Source organism: Panulirus ornatus, chromosome 7, assembly GCF_036320965.1.
Source record: "Panulirus ornatus isolate Po-2019 chromosome 7, ASM3632096v1, whole genome shotgun sequence".
NCBI classification, from domain to species: Eukaryota; Metazoa; Arthropoda; class Malacostraca; order Decapoda; family Palinuridae; genus Panulirus; species Panulirus ornatus.
In genome coordinates this window covers 30807871-30829385 of record NC_092230.1, presented here as the reverse complement: position 1 = coordinate 30829385, position 21515 = coordinate 30807871, and the positions used below count along the sequence as shown (strand labels likewise).

The window sequence follows — 21515 nt, the reverse complement described above, 5'->3', positions numbered from 1 at the left end:
GAATCAGCCACCAGCGCTGTATCATCAGCGAACGACAACTGACTCACTTCCCAAGCTCTCTCATCCCCAACAGACTTCATACTTGCCCCTCTTTCCAAAACTCTTGCATTCACCTCCCTAACAACCCCATCCATAAACAAATTAAACAACCATGGAGACATCACACGCCCCTGCCGCAAACCTACATTCATTGAGAACCAATCACTTTCCTCTCTTCCTACACGTACACATGCCTTACATCCTCGATATATAAATTTTTTTTACCTGCATTACATAGCTCATCACTGCCCAGAAGTAGTAGGGGTTTTTTGGTTTGAGCTTATACAACTTCATAGCTGTCTGCTGCTGGTTCTTATAGTCTCCTATTCGAACATAGGCCATAAAGAGATGAGACAGTAGCTCCTCATTGCTTGGCTCAGTTTTTACTGCCATTTCATATACTCTGCATATCTGGTCAGCTGTAAGTATGCAACAGAAAAAGAGAGGGTTATCATTAGAGCAAGTCATCTGAAATTCATAAAGACAAAAGACTATATGAGGTCACCCACTCTGTAGGACCGGAATATCAAAGTGGATACAATATCAAACTTTTCCAGATACATTTTATACTTGAAGCTAAAAACACATATCTAAAATTGCATAAATTTTCCAATCATATTTATGTTGAATCCAGTTTAATGACCATTTCACTTCCATAATTTTGGGCATAACAGTCCACTCATCTTTTCATAGCCATGACTCCTCTCTGTAAAAATGGAGTTCAAATGGAACCTTTCAAAATATCATACTTTATTAGATCATTACTCTTCTCAAATTTTCTAAGATGCAACATAATTTCAACACTTACAGTCTTTGCTACAAAGATGATAAATAGTCTTTCATAAAATCAAACAGGACTCTCTCATCCAATATGTATAAACAAAACACATTTGAGATTATAAATATCTGATGTGAGGTACACACTTCAACAGTATAATGACCACAAGATCCATCGGATTCATAATAAAATCTAAAATCAATTATCAAGGTAAATTTTAGCATTTCATATCATTCAGTTGGTAAAGGTTATCCTATGAACTGAAATACAAGGTGACCACAAAATAATATTCCCTTTAAAACTTAAATTATAATAAAACCTCAAAACCTAAAGAGACAAACTAATGCAGTTTTGCATTTTATCGCTTAACTTATGGAGTCTTTTTGTTCTGTAGGTTATAATTGGGAACACTGGTGAAGGGGGATAATGGGGATGTAATAACAAGTAGTGGTGAAGTGAGAAAGAGATGGAGCGAGTATTTTGAAGGTTTGTTGAATGTTTTTGATGATAGAGGGGCAGATATAGGGTGTTTTGGTTGAGGTGATGTGCGAAGTGAGAGGGTCAGGGAGAATGATTTGTTAAACAGAGAAGAGGTAGTGAAAGCTTTGTGGAAAATGAAAGCTGGCAAGGTGGCAGGTTTGGATGGTATTGCTGTGGAATTTATTAAAAAAGGGGTTGACTGTTGTTGACTGGCTGGTGAGGATATTCAATGTATGTATGGTTCATAATGAAGTGCCTGAGGATTGGTGGAATGCATGCATAGTGCCACTGCACAAAGGCAATCAGGATAAAGGTGAGTGTTCAAATTACAGAGTCATAAGTTTGTTGAGGTAAATGCAAGAGTTTTGGAAAGAGGGGCAAGTATGAAGTCAGTTGGGGATGAGAGAGCTTGGGAAGTGAGTCAGTTGTTGTTCGCTGATGATACAGCGCTGGTGGCTGATTCATGTGAGAAACTGCAGAAGCTGGTGACTGAGTTTGGTAAAGTGTGTGGAAGAAGAAAGTTAAGAGTAAATGTGAATAAGAGCAAGGTTATTAGGTACAGTAGGGTTGAGGGTCAAGTCAATTGGGAGGTGAGTTTGAATGGAGAAAAACTGGAGGAAGTGAAGTGTTTTAGATATCTGGGAGTGGATCTGGCAGCGGATGGAACCATGGAAGCGGAAGTGGATCATAGGGTGGGGGAGGGGGCGAAAATTCTGGGGGCCTTGAAGAATGTGTGGAAGTCGAGAACATTATCTCGGAAAGCAAAAATGGGTATGTTTGAAGGAATAGTGGTTCCAACAATGTTGTATGGTTGCAAGGCGTGGGCTATGGATAGAGTTGTGCGCAGGAGGATGGATGTGCTGGAAATGAGATGTTTGAGGACAATGTGTGGTGTGAGGTGGTTTGATCGAGTGAGTAACGTAAGGGTAAGAGAGATGTGTGGAAATAAAAAGAGCGTGGTTGAGAGAGCAGAAGAGGGTGTTTTGAAGTGGTTTGGGCACATGGAGAGAATGAGTGAGGAAAGATTGCCCAAGAGGATATATGTGTCGGAGGTGGAGGGAACGAGGAGAAGAGGGAGACCAAATTGGAGGTGGAAAGATGGAGTGAAAAAGATTTTGTGTGATCGGGGCCTGAACATGCAGGAGGGTGAAAGGAGGGCAAGGAATAGAGTGAATTGGAGCGATGTGGTATACCGGGGTTGACGTGCTGTCAGTGGATTGAATCAGGGCATGTCAAGCGTCTGGGGTAAACCATGGAAAGCTGTGTAGGTATGTATATTTGCGTGTGTGGACGTATGTATATACATGTGTATGGGGGGGGGTTGGGCCATTTCTTTCGTCTGTTTCCTTGCGCTACCTCGCAAACGCGGGAGACAGCGACAAAGTATAATAAATAAATAAATAAATAAGTTTGTTGAGTATTCCTGGGAAATTATATGGGAGGGTATTGAGAGGGGAAGAGCAGTGTGGTTTCAGAAGTGGTAGAGGATGTGTGGATAAGGTGTTGGCTTTGAAGAATGTACGTGAGAATATGTTTTATTTATTTATTTATTTTGCTGTTGCTGTCTCCCGCGTTTGCGAGGTAGCGCAAGGAAACAGACAAAAGAAATGGCCCAACCCACCCCCATACACATGTATATACATACACGTCCACACACGCAAATATACATACATATACATCTCAATGTACACATATATATACACACACAGACACATACATATATACCCATGCACACAATTCACACTGTCTGCCTTTATTCATTCCCATCACCACCTCGCCACACATGGAATACCATCCTCCTCCCCCCTCATGTGTGCGAGGTAGCGCTAGGAAAAGACAACAAAGGCCCCATTCTTTCACACTCAGTCTCTAGCTGTCATGCAATAATGCCCGAAACCACAGCTCCCTTTCCACATCCAGGCCCCACACAACTTTCCATGGTTTACCCAAGACGCTTCACATGCCCTGATTCAATCCATTGACAGCACGTCAACCCTGGTATACCACATCGATCCAATTCACTCTATTCCTTGCCCTCCTTTCACCCTCCTGCATGTTCAGGCCCCGATCACTCAAAATCTTTTTCACTCCATCTTTCCATCTCCAATTTGGTCTCCCACTTCTCCTCGTTCCCTCCACCTCCGACACATATATCCGCTTGGTCAATCTTGCCTCACTCATTCTCTCCATGTGACCAAACCATTTCAAAACACCCTCTTCTGCTCTCTCAACCACGCTCTTTTTATTTCCACACATCTCTCTTACCCTTACGTTACTTACTCGATCAAACCACCTCACACCACACATTGTCCTCAAACATCTCATTTCCAGCACATCCACCCTCCTGCGCACAACTCTATCCATAGCCCATGCCTCGCAACCATACAACATTGTTGGAACCACTATTCCTTCAAATATACCCATTTTTGCTTTCCGAGATAATGTTCTCGACTTCCAAACATTCTTTAAGGCTCCCACAATTTTCGCCCCCTCCCCCACCCTATGATTCACTTCCACTTCCATGGTTTGATCCGCTGCCAGATCCACTCCCAGATATCTAAAACACTTTACTTCCTCCAGTTTTTCTCCATTCAAACTTACCTCCCAATTGACTTGACCCTCAACCCTACTGTACCTAATAACCTTGCTCTTATTCACATTTACTCTTACCGTTCTTCTTTCACACACTTTACCAAACTCAGTCACCAGCTTCTGCAGTTTCTCACATGAATCAGCCACCAGCGCTGTATCATCAGCGAACAACGACTGACTCACTTCCCAAGCTCTCTCATCCCCAACAGACTTCATACTTGCCCCTCTTTCCAAAACTCTTGCATTCACCTCCCTAACAACCCCATCCATAAACAAATTAAACAACCATGGAGACATCACACACCCCTGCCGCAAACCTACATTCACTGAGAACCAATCATTTTCCTCTCTTCCTACACGTACACATGCCTTACATCCTCGATAAAAACTTTTCACTGTTTCTAACAACTTGCCTACCACACCATATATTCTTAATACCTTCCACACAGCATCTCTATCAACTCTATCATATGCCTTCTCCAGATCCAGAAATGCTACATACAAATCCATTTGCTTTTCTAAGTATTTCTCACATACATTCTTCAAAGCAAACACCTGATCCACACATCCTCTACCACTTCTGAAACCACACTGCTCTTCCCCAATCTGATGCTCTGTACATGCCTTCACCCTCTCAATCAATACCCTCCCATATAATTTACCAGGAATACTCAACAAACTTATTCCTCTGTAATTTGAGCACTCACTCTTATCCCCTTTGCCTTTGTACAATGTGAGAAATACTTAGAAAAACAGATGGATTTGTATGTAGCATTTATGGATCTGTAGAAGGCATATGATAAGAGTTGATAGAGATGCTCTGTGGAAGGTAATAAGAGTATATGGTGTGGAAGGTAAGTTGCTAGAAGCAAAGAAAAGTTTTCATCGAGGATGTAAGACATGTGTTTAAGGAGGAAGAGAGGAAAGTGATTGGTTCCCAGTGAATGTCGGTTTGTGGCAGGGAAGCGTGATGTCTCCATGGTTGTTTAATTTGTTGGATGAGGTTGTTAGGGAGGTGAATGCAAGAGTTTTGGAAAGAGGGGCAAGTATGCAGTCTGTTGTGGATGAGAGGGCTTGGTCAGTGAGTCAGTTGTTGTTCGCTGATGATACAGCGCTGGTGGCTGATTCAGGTGAGAAACTGCAGTAGCTGGTGACTGAGTTTGGCAAAGTGTATGAAAGAAGAAAGCTAAGAGTAAATGTGAATAAGAGCAAGGTTATCAGGTTCAGTAGGGTTGAGGGACAACTTTCAATGGAGAAAAACTGGAGGATGTGAAGTGTTTTAGATATCTGTGAGTGGACTTAGCAGCGGATGGAACCATGGAAGTGGAAGGGAGGCATAGGGTGGGGAAGGGGGCGAAGGTTCTGGGAGCAGTGAAGAATGTGTGGAAGGTGAGAACATTATCTCGGAGCAAAAATAGGTATGTTAGAAGGAATTGTGGTTCCACCTATATCATATGGTTGTGAGACATGGGCTATATATAGAGTTGTGAGGAGGAGGGTGGATGTGTTGGAAATCATATGTTTGAGGACAATATGTGGTGTGAGGTGGTTTGATCGAGTAAGTAATGAGAGGGTAAGAGAGATTTGTGGTAATAAAAAGAGTGTGGTTGAGAGAGCAGAAGAGGGTATATTGAAATGGTTTGGTCACATGGAGAGAATGAGTGAGGAAAGATTGACAAAGCAGATATATATGTCAGAGGTGGAGTGAACAAGGGGAAGTGGGAGACCAAATTGGAGGTGGAAGGGTGGAGTGAAAAAGATTTTGAGTAATCGGGGCCTGACCATACAGGAGGGTGAAAGGCGTACAAGGAATAGAGTGAATTGGAACAATTGTGATATACCGGGGTCAATGTGCGGTCAACGGATTGAACCAGGGCATGTGAAGCATCTGGGGTAAACCATGGAAAGTTTTGTGGGGCCTGGATGTGGAACGGGAGCTGTGGTTTCGGTGCATTACACATGACAGCTAGAGACTGAGTGTGAACGAATGTGGCTTTTGTTGTCTTTTCCTAGCGCTACCTCGTGCACATGTGGGGGGGGAAGGGGTGCCATTTCATGTGTGGCAGGGTGGCGATGGAAATGGATGAAGGGAGCAAGTATGAATATGTACATGTGTATGTATGTATATGTCTGTGTATGTGGGTGTGTGGGCAAGTATATATATACATGTGTATGTGGGTGGGTTGAGCCATTCTTTCATCTGTTTCCTTGCACTACCTCGCTATCGCGGGAGACAGCAACAGTATAATATATAGGTTATAATTTGAGACCAATTGCAACTGATCAATGGATAAACAAAAATGACAACCGCCTAAACAAAAATGACAAATGCCGAGTCAAAATCAGTGACAACTGATGAAAAGCTTTCTGACCATCTATAAAGCTATAATGCTCTCTCCAAACCCAGCATTAGGAGATGGTTTTACAAATTTCTTGAGACAGGGAGCACGCATAGTCAACTCAAAGTGGAAATCAAGAGGCTTTCAGGAGAAACTTTTAAGTCCAAGAGGCCTTCCAATGCAGTCCCAGAAATTCTATGCATTGTGCCTTAGGTCAATTCCAGTTGTCAAAGTGAACAATCATCAAAATGTATTCAAGAGATGGCTGCATAGTGAGCCAGCACTTCAGCAGTTGTTAAGTTGCACTCCTTTGACCCAGGTAGCTGTCTCTTCTTTCTGCTTCACCCATATGTGGACAACTGGCATTCTGTCCACAAACATACAAACTTTGTCACACATGACACCTGACGCCACTTAACTCAAACAGATCATTCTTCAAAATTCTAGATTCTTCTGCGGTGTGAGCACTAGAGCACAATGCACCAGCCCTGCCTTTTGGCAAAATGGTAGGAGCAATAGGTAGATGTGGTTGGCAGGAACATTTAGGCAAAAGCATCAGGTCGAAGAAGTCGGTAAGAACATTAGGCAGGAGCGTTAGGTAGAAGTAATCAGTAGGCACATAAGGAAAGAGCCTCTGCAAACACTTTGTTAGGGTTGTCCTCTGCCAGTTGCCTGTTAAGGGCAAGGCACTAAAGGTTAAGAAGCAGTTATGAAGTTCACTACTTATGGAGACTTTTCTGCTGTGGCCACCCCTTTCAGGGAGTTCCAGGAAGGTACAGGCATCAAAGATAGACAGATAAAAGAGATTACACTTCATTCATACAAAAAGGCAGATGCTGCAAGCTTTACAACCAAACGATATGCCATGGTGATGTGAGTCTGCATGTTCCATGATTAATTCAAGTGATGAAAATATTGACTACCTAAAAGGGTTTTGCTTTCTGACATGGCCACAAATATAATACCTCAAAACTCTATGATGATGAGACTAGAGTAACACACAACAGGTTAATAGACCCATTTTTCTTAACTGACCAGATTGTGACAAAAAAAGGTGAACTATATCCTGAAATCCTTGAAATCTACTTTATCCCCCAGTAGGAAGAAATGCAGCTATTCATTTTCTTTTTCAACAGGACAATACTCCTCTACAATGAAGTCCTTTACAATGAAGTTTGTCTATGCATGACCTCCTTGACAAGAACTTCCTTAACAGCTGGATTGCATGTAATAGTCCAGTCCCCAGCTCTCTATGGCCTTCTGATGATGTGCTCTTAGACTTTTTATGGGAGTATGTCAAGGATTATGCTTTTCAAACACCTTGTTGTTGACAGTGAAATATTTTGTACAGGGATATGAGATGGCATCAGCAATGTGAAGAAGGATGTGTTGGCCAATACATGGACAGAAGTGGGTTATCACTTGGATGTGTACATACTGAAGAGCACAAAGCATGGGAATTTATTAGATAAATCAAAAAACTATATCACTATATCTCTTTTGGTTTTGTTGTAATAAAATTCTAAAAATGATACTTGACTTTTCTGATGCCCATTATACCCTTAAAATACTGAAACAAGATGAATACTATCTTTTTTTTTTTTATTATTTTGCTTTGTCGCTGTCTCCCGCGCCTGCGAGGTAGCGCAAGAAAACAGACAAAAGAAATGGCCCAACCCACCCCCACACACATGCACACACACACACGTTCACACACGCAAACATACACACCCACACATCCCAACGTACACACATATATACACACACAGACAAACACATATACACACATGCACACAATTCACACTGTCTGCCCCTACTCACCCCCATCGCCACCCCGCCACACATGGAATAACATCCCCCTCCCCCCTCATGTGCGCGAGGCAGCGCTAGGAAAAGACAACAAAGGCCCCATTCGCTCACACTCAGTCTCCAGCTGTCATGCAATAATGCCCGAAACCACAGCTCCCTTTCCACATCCAGGCCCCACACAACTTTCCATGGTTTACCCCAGACACTTCACATGCCCTGGTTCAATCCATTGACAGCACGTCGACCCCGGTATACCACATCGATCCAATTCACTCTATTCCTTGCCCGCCTTTCACCCTCCTGCATGTTCAGGCCCTGATAACTCAAAATCTTTTTCACTCCATCTTTCCACCTAAAATTTGGTCTCCCACTTCTCCTCGTTCCCTCCACCTCTGACACATATATCCTCTTGGTCAATCTTTCCTCACTCATTGTCTCCATGTGCCCAAACCATTTCAAAATACCCTCTTCTGCTCTCTCAACCACACTCTTTTCATTTCCACACATCTCTCTTACCCTTACATTACTTACTCGATCAAACCACCTCACACCACATATTGTCCTCAAACATCTCATTTCCAGCACATCCACCCTCCTGCGCACAATTCTATCCATTGCCCTCGCCTCGCAACCATATAACATTGTTGGAACCACTATTCCTTCAAACATACCCATTTTTGCTTTCCGAGATAATGTTCTCGACTTCCACACATTCTTCAAGGCTCCCACAATTTTCGCCCCCTCCCCCACCCTATGATTTACTTCCGCTTCCATGGTTCCATCCGCTGCCAGATCCACTCCCAGATATCTAAAACACTTTACTTCCTCCAGTTTTTCTCCATTCAAACTTACCTCCCAACTGACTTGACCCTCAACCCTACTGTACCTAATAACCTTGCTTTTATTCACATTTATTCTTAACTTTCTTCTTTCACACACTTTACCAAACTCAGTCACCAGCTTCTGCAGTTTCTCACATGAATCAGCCACCAGCGCTGTATCATCAGCGAACAACAACTGACTCACTTCCCAAGCTCTCTCATCCACAACAGACTGCATACTTGCCCCTCTTTCCAAAACTCTTGCATTCACCTCCCTAACAACCCCATTCATAAACAAATTAAACAACCATGGAGACATCACACACCCCTGCCGCAAACCTACATTCACTGAGAACCAATCACTTTCCTCTCTTCCTACACGTAAACATGCCTTACATCCTCGATATAAACTTTTCACTGCTTCTAACAACTTGCCTCCCACACCATGTATTCTTAGTACCTTCCACAGAGCATCTCTATCAACTCTATCATAGGCCTTCTCCAGATCCATAAATGCTACATACAAATCCATTTGCTTTTCTAAGTATTTCTCACATACATTCTTAAAAGCAAACACCTGATCCACATATCCTCTACCACTTCTGAAACCACACTGCTCTTCCCCAATCTGATGCTCTGTACATGCCTTCACCCTCTCAATCAATACCCTCCCATATAATTTACCAGGAATACTCAACAAGCTTATACCTCTGTAATTTGAGCACTCACTCTTATCCCCTTTGCCTTTGTACAATGGCACTATGCAAGCATTCCGCCAATCCTCAGGCACCTCACCATGAATCATACATACATTAAATAACCTTACCAACCAGTCAACAATACAGTCACCCTCTTTTTTAATAAATTCCACTGCAATACCATCCAAACCCGCTGCCTTGCCAGCTTTCTATCTATAATCTCTGCTGCCTGTTCCCAACTGAAACTTCTACAAGGGGGTGGCCACTGCAACAGGGTCTCCATAACTAGTGAGCTCCAGTGTCACTTCGTCTTTAGGGCCTTACCCTAAATAGGCTAGTGGCAGAGGGCCAGTCAATAGCAGTGTTAACATAGGCTCCTACCTAATGTTCCTACTGACTAAGGCTAGCACACAGTGCTCACTGCAGAAACTCTTGAGTTACAAAGAATAAGTAGGGTGAGTTAAAGTGTTGTCAAGTGTTATGTATAACATGCCAAGTGTTATGTATAACAAGGAGATATTGTGTTTCTGGACAGAATGCCAGCAGTCCATATTTGGGCGAGGCTACTTGGGTCAGAGGAGTGCAGCTTGATAAACAATGAAGTCCACCAATATTATAATTCAATAAACCAAAAAATTAAAGATTATTAATACGGAAATGCAATTTGACCAAAATGCAGACATTATAATTCCAAAAGTTTGCCAATCTCAATATTCATCATTCTGACTGTCTTGAAATCATTGAGAGAAAAAAACTGAATTTAATGGAAATGCCAGTAAAATAAACTGAGATTATCAGGAAGTTTATTACTATCTGGTTTGAGGATCCATACATACCACAAAGTACCTATGTACAATGTTACAAAAAGCTATCTGAAGATACATGCTGACAAACATTTAGTCAATTGTAGCTTTCTGTTTCTTAATTAATCCTCAATGAGAGCTTTTTCTAATAGGTAATGAGATAAATAAACAACTCACTGCAGACATTAATAAAGAGAACAACATGGCTATCTCTCTTACCCATACAACATTTCTTATTGAATCAATCCTCCTTACACCACATATTGTCCTCACACATTTCATTTCCAACACATTGACCTAAACCTTCACATTTGCCTACAGAGCACACCTTACATCCATACAGCATCGACAGGACCACTATCCCACAATAAATACTTACCTTTGCCCTTAAATACCATACTCTTTACTTTTTTTTATGCTGAAGGCTCCAGTCACGGACAAAAGTCCACATCAAGGCCAGGCCTTAAATGAAATATAGAGCGAATCATGAAACAAAAAAGAAAAGGCAGGGGAAAGAATTTAGGAATTCTGGAGGAAGTGAAAGACCTGTCTTTTGAAATGTGCCAGGTTATGATTCTTGGGAAAACATGAGAAGGTAGAGAATTCCAATGCTTCGATGTGTAGGGAAAGAAGCAGGTATCAAAACAACCCACCCTTGAGATGCTGATGGTTAAACAATAATCATGTGATGCAACAGTTTGCTAAGTGTTGCATGGTCTTGCTAGTCATGAAGGAACACAAGCAGCCAGCTCTCAGGAGCAGAAACCAAAGTAATACCTATATAATAGGGAAAGTGAACCAACACTGCAGCACAGGGCAAGGGGGTTAAGTTTAGAAGTTAGCCTGGGACAGTTTATAAAGGCAAGAGGGTCAAGTTTGGAAGTTAGCCTGGGACAGTTCATAAGTTGCAATGCTTTCAACTCAGCTTTGTTAAGTTAACACACAGAGCTAGAACCATCCCAAATGTGAGAGCAGTACTCTATACAAGGGCAAATCAATTCCTCGTATAAAAGGAGCAAAGGTTCAAAAGAGAAGAATTTTCAACATCTAAACAGGATATCCAGTTTCTTAGAGGCAGACAGCTATTTCCACAATGTCAGGTTTCCAAGAAAGAGTGGACGTTACAGTAACACCAAGCACGTATGCTCATCAAGTCAAGTTGTGGAATTACAGAAATGTCAAAGGAAAGATGAGAGTTGAGGACTTTGTGATAGAGAGATGGGTAGAGATTGGGTCTTGGAGGCATAAAACTTAAGATTTTGTCTACCCAACTGAGACATCCTATCCAAGTCTGAGTTTACCGAGGAAGCTGTATCAAGATGAGATGCACATTGAGGGAAAGAAGAGGGAGCAGAACCGAAGGATGTGGATGAATGCAGTGCTGAGTCATCAGCATATGAATGCACTGGATTATTTGTGGAGGAAAGGAAATTGTTGAAAAAAAGGAGAGAAAGTGTAGGGGACAAGGCAGAACCCTGATGGACACTGCTGTTGATGGAGAAAAGGGAGGAGGCTGATCCATCAACAACCACAGTGATAGATTGGCCAGAGAGGAAGCTAGATATGAAAGAGCAAAATGAGTGAGGGAAGCCAAAAGAGGGGAGCTTAGAAATGAGACCCCAAAGCCACACATAATGCAATAATATTACTATCAAAATGTCTCTATTTGATTCCTACAGATAAGTAAGTACTTATCTATCACACAACAGGAATGTTCTGCATATATCTATGAGCAAAAATGATGGGTATGGGATAAGATACACAACATCCACAATGATACCACACCATGGTGGGTCTCAGTGGAGTTAGGAATATACCAGTATGCTTAGGGCATTCCTTCAAACACTTGGGTCAATCTATAAATGAAATATTTATCTATATCTATTTTGCTTTGTCACTGTCTCCTGCGTTAGCAAGGTAGGGCAAGGAAACATACGAAATAATGGCCAAACCCACCCACATACACATGTATATACATATACGTCCACACACGCAAATATACATATCTATACATCTCAATGTATACATATATATACACACAGACATATACATATATACACATGTACATAATTCATACAGTCTGCCTTTATTCATTCCCATCGCCACCTCGCCACACATGGAATAACAACCCCCTCCCCCCTCATGTGTGCGAGGTAGCGCCAGGAAAAGACAACAAAGGCCACACTCATTCACACTCAGTCTCTAGCTGTCATGTAATAATGCACCAAAACTACAGCTCCCTTTCCACATCCAGGCCCCACAGAACTTTCCGTAGTTTACCCCAGACGCTTCACATGCCCTGGTTCAATCCATTGACAGCACGTCGACCCCGGTATACCACATCGTTCCAATTCACTATATTCCTTGCCCGCCTTTCACCCTCCTGCATGTTCAGGCCCTGATCACTCAAAATCTCTTTCACTCCATCTTTACACCTCCAATTTGGTCTCCCACTTCTCCTCATTCCCTCCACCTCTGACACATATATCCTCTTGGTCAATCTTTCCTCACTCATTCTCTCCATGTGATCAAACCATTTCAAAACACCCTCTTCTGCTCTCTCAACCACACTCTTTTTACTACCACATATCTCTCTTACCCTATTATTACTTACTCGATCAAACCACCTCACACCACATATTGTCCTCAAACATCTCATTTCCAGCACATCCACCCTCCTGCACACAACTCTATCCACAGCCCACGCCTTGCAACCATACAACACTGTTGGAACCACTATTCCTTCAAACATACCCATTTTTGCTTTCCGAGATAATGTTCTTGACTTCCACACATTCTTCAAGGCTCCCACAATTTTCACCCCCTCCCCCACCCTATGATTCACTTCCGCTTCCATGGTTCCATCCACTGCCAGATCCACTCCCAGATATCTAAAACACTTCACTTCCTCCAGTTTTTCTCCATTCAAACTTACCTCCCAATTGACTTGACTCTCAACCCTACTGTACCTAATAACCTTGCTCTTATTCACATTTACTCATAACTTTCTTCTTTCACACACTTTACCAAACTCAGTCACCACCTTCTGCAGTTTCTCACATGAATCAGCCACCAGCGCTGTATCATCAGCGAACAACAACTGACTCACCTCCCAAGCTCTCTCATCCACAACTGACTGCATACTTGCCCCTCTTTCCAAAACTCTTGCATTCACCTCCCTAACAACCCCATTCATAAACAAATTAAACAACCATGGAGACATCATACACCCCTGCCGCAAACCTACATTCACTGAGAACCAATCACTTTCCTCTCTTCCTCCACGTACACATGCCTTACATCCTCGATAAAAACTTTTCACTGTTTCTAACAACTTGCCTACCACACCATATATTCTTAATACCTTCGACAGAGCATCTCTATCAACTCTATCATTTGCCTTCTCCAGATCCATAAATGCTACATACAAATCCATTTGCTTTTCTAAGTATTTCTCATATACATTCTTCAAAGCAAACACCTGATCCACACATCCTCTACCACTTCTGAAACCACACTGCTCTTCCCCAATCTGATGCTCTGTACATGCCTTCACCCTCTCAATCAATACCCTCCCATATAATTCACCAGGAATACTCAACAAACTTATACCTCTGTAATTTGAGCACTCACTCTTATCCCCTTTGCCTTTGTACAATGGCGCTATGCAAGCATTCTGCCAATCCTTAGGCACCTCACCATGAATCTTACATACATTAAATAACCTTACCAACCAGTCAACAATACAGTCACCCTCTTTTCTAATAAATTCCACTGCAATACCATCCAAACCTGCTGCCTTCCCGGCTTTCATCTTCCGCAAAGCTTTTACTACCTTTACTCTGTTTACCAAATCATTTTCCCTAACCCTCTCACTTTGCACACCACCTCAACCAAAACACCATATACCTGCCACTCTATCATCAAACACATTCAACAAACCTTCAAATACTCACTCTATCTCCTTCTCACATCACCACTACTTGTTATCACCTCCCCATTAGCCCCCTTCACTGAAGTTCCCATTTGTTCCCTTGTCTTACGCACTTTATTTACCTCCTTCCAAAACATCTTTTTATTCTCCCTAAAATTTAATGATACTCTCTCACCCCAACTCTCAATTGCCCTCTTTTTCACCTCTTGCACCTTTCTCTTGACCTCATAAAAAAAACTGAATTTTTATGAGGTATATCTGGGGGAGGGGGTCAAACTATGCATGAGATCTGCACTATTCTAGAGTATATGTGGTATCAAAATCTCATAAACATAAACAAGGTACGACACAGACATCAGAAATCTGACCTTCTTTGTATGATGATAATGACAAAAAAATTCTTCTTCATTCATGCATGTGTAATCATGGATAGCACTAAACTTACGTTGATGCATCTCCCGAAAACAAATTGTGAGAGCCTGGAGAGTTGCTTCATCTGTTGGTCTGTCCTTGATAACAGCAGAAATGAGGTTCTCACATTCTTCTCGCCTGCTCATGCGTAGGAGAGCCAGACCCTTAAGTACACGAGCACAATGGAGGGTGGCCTGTTTCCGCAGCACCTTGTCTGCTTCTTGCACTGCCTTTTTGTTATTTCCCGTATCCAGCCATTCTGCAATACAAAACTGTCATTGAAGTAATACCTTTCATAACTTTTACTGTATCTAAGTATGGCAATAGCACACACTACTGTACTTCAACTCTTCACTAATCAATGATTCTGATAAGCTATACTCATCTTCATTGTGTTTAGTGTGTTTAGTCTACTCAATCATCATCCTTCCTTAGTCACTTTACTGTCAAGCCATTTAAAATACAATACAAATATCACTTCCCTGAAATTAAGTACTTTGTGACCATGTACTTACTGTAGTTAGGTATATCAGCAATGGCATGTGCTTACCTATTTACATAACTTCTGATATGAGGCATCTATGTCATCAGTTCATATAATTTGTCATCTACTTTGTGAGTACATCATGACTAACTCATTCCCACATTTCTGTTCATCAATTCAGCAAGACTTTTTGCAAAGTTATGAACTACCAGTTTACCATAAGCCTCACAAATGGAATGGTAGGCCAGTAGTCTTGTCATCATGAATCAGAGGTTGATAACTCAAATGGTCCAATATCAAGTACGTCATGATATTCACAGAAAGCACTCATTCAAAATATTACACCAAGCTTGTTTAGGTTGCGTTATCCAGTGAGATGCATTGCAATATGTAGGTTTGTTGAGGTTAATGAGTTAGTTGTAACATATCTACAAAAAGCTGCAAATTTCATCTAATTATTATACAGTACTCTCGACACAGTTAACATACATTAAACTTACCAAACAGAATGATAGTTTATACATGAAGGAATAACTAAAAAGGAAGGAATTCTTAAAGATCTTTAACTAATGCCAAATCAATAAATAAAAGTCAAATGGACACTAGTTGTCACATATTCAACCATGTGTCTGCTTGAGTAAAATTCAAATCATTCAGAACATATGAGTGCATAGCTGAAAAAAAAAATCATTGGCTATGTGATCACACAATCAATCTAATCAGCAATTTTCTTTTAAAGAAAAATGTATGTGGATTTCCTGTAGGCCCAGTCCACATGATGTTTTCCATTCTGTAATTATTTCTGAAGTCAAATTTATTAACATATTCTTCTTTTCACTTCATTCAAAATATTCTTATACCATCCTGTTTCATGCCACCACCACATCTCACAACCTTATTTTTGTTTACTTTCATTCTCAACATTCTCCTTTCACATGCTCTCCTAAACTTTGACACCAAAATCTGGAGTTAATCTCTGGAGTCTGTAATCACACTCTCCTTTCACAGGCTCTCCTAAACTTTGACAGTAACATTTGGAGTTTATCTCTGGAGTCTGTAATCAAAGTCATATCATCTGCAAACAGTAACTGATTCTCCTCCTATGCCCCTTTACCCGTAGAATATCACAAAGTTAAGGTAGATTGATGAAACTTTTTTATAATATGAATGAGAAATATAAAACTTACTATGGGGAAATACATTATTTTCAATATCATTATACTTTATAACTGTCTCCCGCGTTAGCGAGGTAGCGCAAGGAAACAGATGTATATGTATATATACACATGTATGTACATAAACGCATACACACGCACATATACATACCTATACATTTCAACGTATACATACACAGACATACACAGATATATGTACATGTGTACATACTCATACATGCTGCCTTCATCCATTCCTGCCGCCACCCTGCCACACATGAAAAGGCAGCCCCCTCCCCCCACATGCGCACAAGGTAGCGCTTGGATAAGACAACAAAGGCCCCATTCGTTCACACTCAACCTCTAGCAGTCATGTGTAATGCACCAAAACCACAGCTCCTTTTCCACATCCAGGCCCCACAAAACTTTCCATGGTTTACCCCAGGTGCTTCACATGCCCTGGTTCAATCCACTGACACCACGTCGACCCCGGTATACCACATCGTTCCAATTCACTATATTCCTTGCCCGCCTTTCACCCTCCTGCATGTTCAGGCCCTGATCACTCAAAATCTCTTTCACTCCATCTTTACACCTCCAATTTGGTCTCCCACTTCTCCTCATTCCCTCCACCTCTGACACATATATCCTCTTGGTCAATCTTTCCTCACTCATTCTCTCCATGTGATCAAACCATTTCAAAACACCCTCTTCTGCTCTCTCAACCACACTCTTTTTACTACCACATATCTCTCTTACCCTATTATTACTTACTCGATCAAACCACCTCACACCACATATTGTCCTCAAACATCTCATTTCCAGCACATCCACCCTCCTGCACACAACTCTATCCACAGCCCACGCCTTGCAACCATACAACACTGTTGGAACCACTATTCCTTCAAACATACCCATTTTTGCTTTCCGAGATAATGTTCTTGACTTCCACACATTCTTCAAGGCTCCCACAATTTTCACCCCCTCCCCCACCCTATGATTCACTTCCGCTTCCATGGTTCCATCCACTGCCAGATCCACTCCCAGATATCTAAAACACTTCACTTCCTCCAGTTTTTCTCCATTCAAACTTACCTCCCAATTGACTTGACTCTCAACCCTACTGTACCTAATAACCTTGCTCTTATTCACATTTACTCATAACTTTCTTCTTTCACACACTTTACCAAACTCAGTCACCACCTTCTGCAGTTTCTCACATGAATCAGCCACCAGCGCTGTATCATCAGCGAACAACAACTGACTCACCTCCCAAGCTCTCTCATCCACAACTGACTGCATACTTGCCCCTCTTTCCAAAACTCTTGCATTCACCTCCCTAACAACCCCATTCATAAACAAATTAAACAACCATGGAGACATCATACACCCCTGCCGCAAACCTACATTCACTGAGAACCAATCACTTTCCTCTCTTCCTCCACGTACACATGCCTTACATCCTCGATAAAAACTTTTCACTGTTTCTAACAACTTGCCTACCACACCATATATTCTTAATACCTTCGACAGAGCATCTCTATCAACTCTATCATTTGCCTTCTCCAGATCCATAAATGCTACATACAAATCCATTTGCTTTTCTAAGTATTTCTCATATACATTCTTCAAAGCAAACACCTGATCCACACATCCTCTACCACTTCTGAAACCACACTGCTCTTCCCCAATCTGATGCTCTGTACATGCCTTCACCCTCTCAATCAATACCCTCCCATATAATTCACCAGGAATACTCAACAAACTTATACCTCTGTAATTTGAGCACTCACTCTTATCCCCTTTGCCTTTGTACAATGGCGCTATGCAAGCATTCTGCCAATCCTTAGGCACCTCACCATGAATCTTACATACATTAAATAACCTTACCAACCAGTCAACAATACAGTCACCCTCTTTTCTAATAAATTCCACTGCAATACCATCCAAACCTGCTGCCTTCCCGGCTTTCATCTTCCGCAAAGCTTTTACTACCTTTACTCTGTTTACCAAATCATTTTCCCTAACCCTCTCACTTTGCACACCACCTCAACCAAAACACCATATACCTGCCACTCTATCATCAAACACATTCAACAAACCTTCAAATACTCACTCTATCTCCTTCTCACATCACCACTACTTGTTATCACCTCCCCATTAGCCCCCTTCACTGAAGTTCCCATTTGTTCCCTTGTCTTACGCACTTTATTTACCTCCTTCCAAAACATCTTTTTATTCTCCCTAAAATTTAATGATACTCTCTCACCCCAACTCTCAATTGCCCTCTTTTTCACCTCTTGCACCTTTCTCTTGACCTCATAAAAAAAACTGAATTTTTATGAGGTATATCTGGGGGAGGGGGTCAAACTATGCATGAGATCTGCACTATTCTAGAGTATATGTGGTATCAAAATCTCATAAACATAAACAAGGTACGACACAGACATCAGAAATCTGACCTTCTTTGTATGATGATAATGACAAAAAAAATTCTTCTTCATTCATGCATGTGTAATCATGGATAGCACTAAACTTACGTTGATGCATCTCCCGAAAACAAATTGTGAGAGCCTGGAGAGTTGCTTCATCTGTTGGTCTGTCCTTGATAACAGCAGAAATGAGGTTCTCACATTCTTCTCGCCTGCTCATGCGTAGGAGAGCCAGACCCTTAAGTACACGAGCACAATGGAGGGTGGCCTGTTTCCGCAGCACCTTGTCTGCTTCTTGCACTGCCTTTTTGTTATTTCCCGTATCCAGCCATTCTGCAATACAAAACTGTCATTGAAGTAATACCTTTCATAACTTTTACTGCATCTAAGTATGGCAATAGCACACACTACTGTACTTCAACTCTTCACTAATCAATGATTCTGATAAGCTATACTCATCTTCATTGTGTTTAGTGTGTTTAGTCTACTCAATCATCATCCTTCCTTAGTCACTTTACTGTCAAGCCATTTAAAATACAATACAAATATCACTTCCCTGAAATTAAGTACTTTGTGACCATGTACTTACTGTAGTTAGGTATATCAGCAATGGCATGTGCTTACCTATTTACATAACTTCTGATATGAGGCATCTATGTCATCAGTTCATATAATTTGTCATCTACTTTGTGAGTACATCATGACTAACTCATTCCCACATTTCTGTTCATCAATTCAGCAAGACTTTTTGCAAAGTTATGAACTACCAGTTTACCATAAGCCTCACAAATGGAATGGTAGGCCAGTAGTCTTGTCATCATGAATCAGAGGTTGATAACTCAAATGGTCCAATATCAAGTACGTCATGATATTCACAGAAAGCACTCATTCAAAATATTACACCAAGCTTGTTTAGGTTGCGTTATCCAGTGAGATGCATTGCAATATGTAGGTTTGTTGAGGTTAATGAGTTAGTTGTAACATATCTACAAAAAGCTGCAAATTTCATCTAATTATTATACAGTACTCTCGACACAGTTAACATACATTAAACTTACCAAACAGAATGATAGTTTATACATGAAGGAATAACTAAAAAGGAAGGAATTCTTAAAGATCTTTAACTAATGCCAAATCAATAAATAAAAGTCAAATGGACACTAGTTGTCACATATTCAACCATGTGTCTGCTTGAGTAAAATTCAAATCATTCAGAACATATGAGTGCATAGCTGAAAAAAAAAATCATTGGCTATGTGATCACACAATCAATCTAATCAGCAATTTTCTTTTAAAGAAAAATGTATGTGGATTTCCTGTAGGCCCAGTCCACATGATGTTTTCCATTCTGTAATTATTTCTGAAGTCAAATTTATTAACATATTCTTCTTTTCACTTCATTCAAAATATTCTTATACCATCCTGTTTCATGCCACCACCACATCTCACAACCTTATTTTTGTTTACTTTCATTCTCAACATTCTCCTTTCACATGCTCTCCTAAACTTTGACACCAAAATCTGGAGTTAATCTCTGGAGTCTGTAATCACACTCTCCTTTCACAGGCTCTCCTAAACTTTGACAGTAACATTTGGAGTTTATCTCTGGAGTCTGTAATCAAAGTCATATCATCTGCAAACAGTAACTGATTCTCCTCCTATGCCCCTTTACCCGTAGAATATCACAAAGTTAAGGTAGATTGATGAAACTTTTTATAATATGAATGAGAAATATAAAACTTACTATGGGGAAATACATTATTTTCAATATCATTATACTTTGTAACTGTCTCCCGCGTTAGCGAGGTAGCGCAAGGAAACAGATGTATATGTATATACACATGTATGTACATAAACGCATACACACGCACATATACATACCTATACATTTCAACGTATACATACACAGACATACACAGATATATGTACATGTGTACATACTCATACATGCTGCCTTCATCCATTCCTGCCGCCACCCTGCCACACATGAAAAGGCAGCCCCCTCCCCCCACATGCGCACAAGGTAGCGCTTGGATAAGACAACAAAGGCCCCATTCGTTCACACTCAACCTCTAGCAGTCATGTGTAATGCACCAAAACCACAGCTCCTTTTCCACATCCAGGCCCCACAAAACTTTCCATGGTTTACCCCAGGTGCTTCACATGCCCTGGTTCAATCCACTGACACCACGTCGGCCCCGGTATACCACATCGTTCCAATGCACTCTATTCCTTGCACGCCTTTCACTCTCCTGTATGTTCAGGCCCTGATCACTCAAAATCTTTTTCACTCCATCCTTCCACCTCCAATTTGGTCTCCCACTTCTCCTCGTTCCCACCACCTTTGACACATATACCCTCTTTGTCAATCTTTCCTGACTCATTCTCTCCATAAGACCAAACAATTTCAATACACCCTCTTCTGCTCTCTCAACCACACTCTTTTTATTACTACACATCTCTCTTACCCATGCATTACTTACTCGATCAAAACACCTCACACACCACATATTGTCCTCAAACATCTCATTTCCAACACATCCACCCTCCTCTGCACAACTCTATCTATAGCCCATGCCTCGCAAACACATAACATAGTTGGAACCACTATTCCTTCAAACATACCCATTTTTGCTCTCCAAGATAACATTCTCGCCTTCCACACATTCTTCAACACTTCCAGAACCTTCGCCCCCTCCCGCACCCTATGACTCACTTCTGCTTCCATGGTTCCATCTGCT

At 41.3% G+C, this 21515-nt stretch overlaps 1 protein-coding gene across 2 annotated transcripts in view; it reads right to left on the bottom strand.

The window, feature by feature from the left end:
• psidin (phagocyte signaling impaired) overlaps nt 1-21515 on the bottom strand; it is a 477751-nt gene that overhangs the window by 413585 nt on the left and 42651 nt on the right. Inside the window, exons 2-3 of one of the 2 annotated variants that reach the window (XM_071663426.1) lie at nt 18883-19107; nt 265-458 (exon numbers count right to left, since the gene is read on the bottom strand). In XM_071663426.1, the coding sequence (XP_071519527.1) occupies nt 265-458; nt 18883-19107 (419 nt within the window). Of the gene's footprint in view, nt 1-264; nt 459-14738; nt 14996-18882; nt 19108-21515 lie in introns of those variants that run through there. The other variant, XM_071663425.1, reaches the window with a different exon arrangement.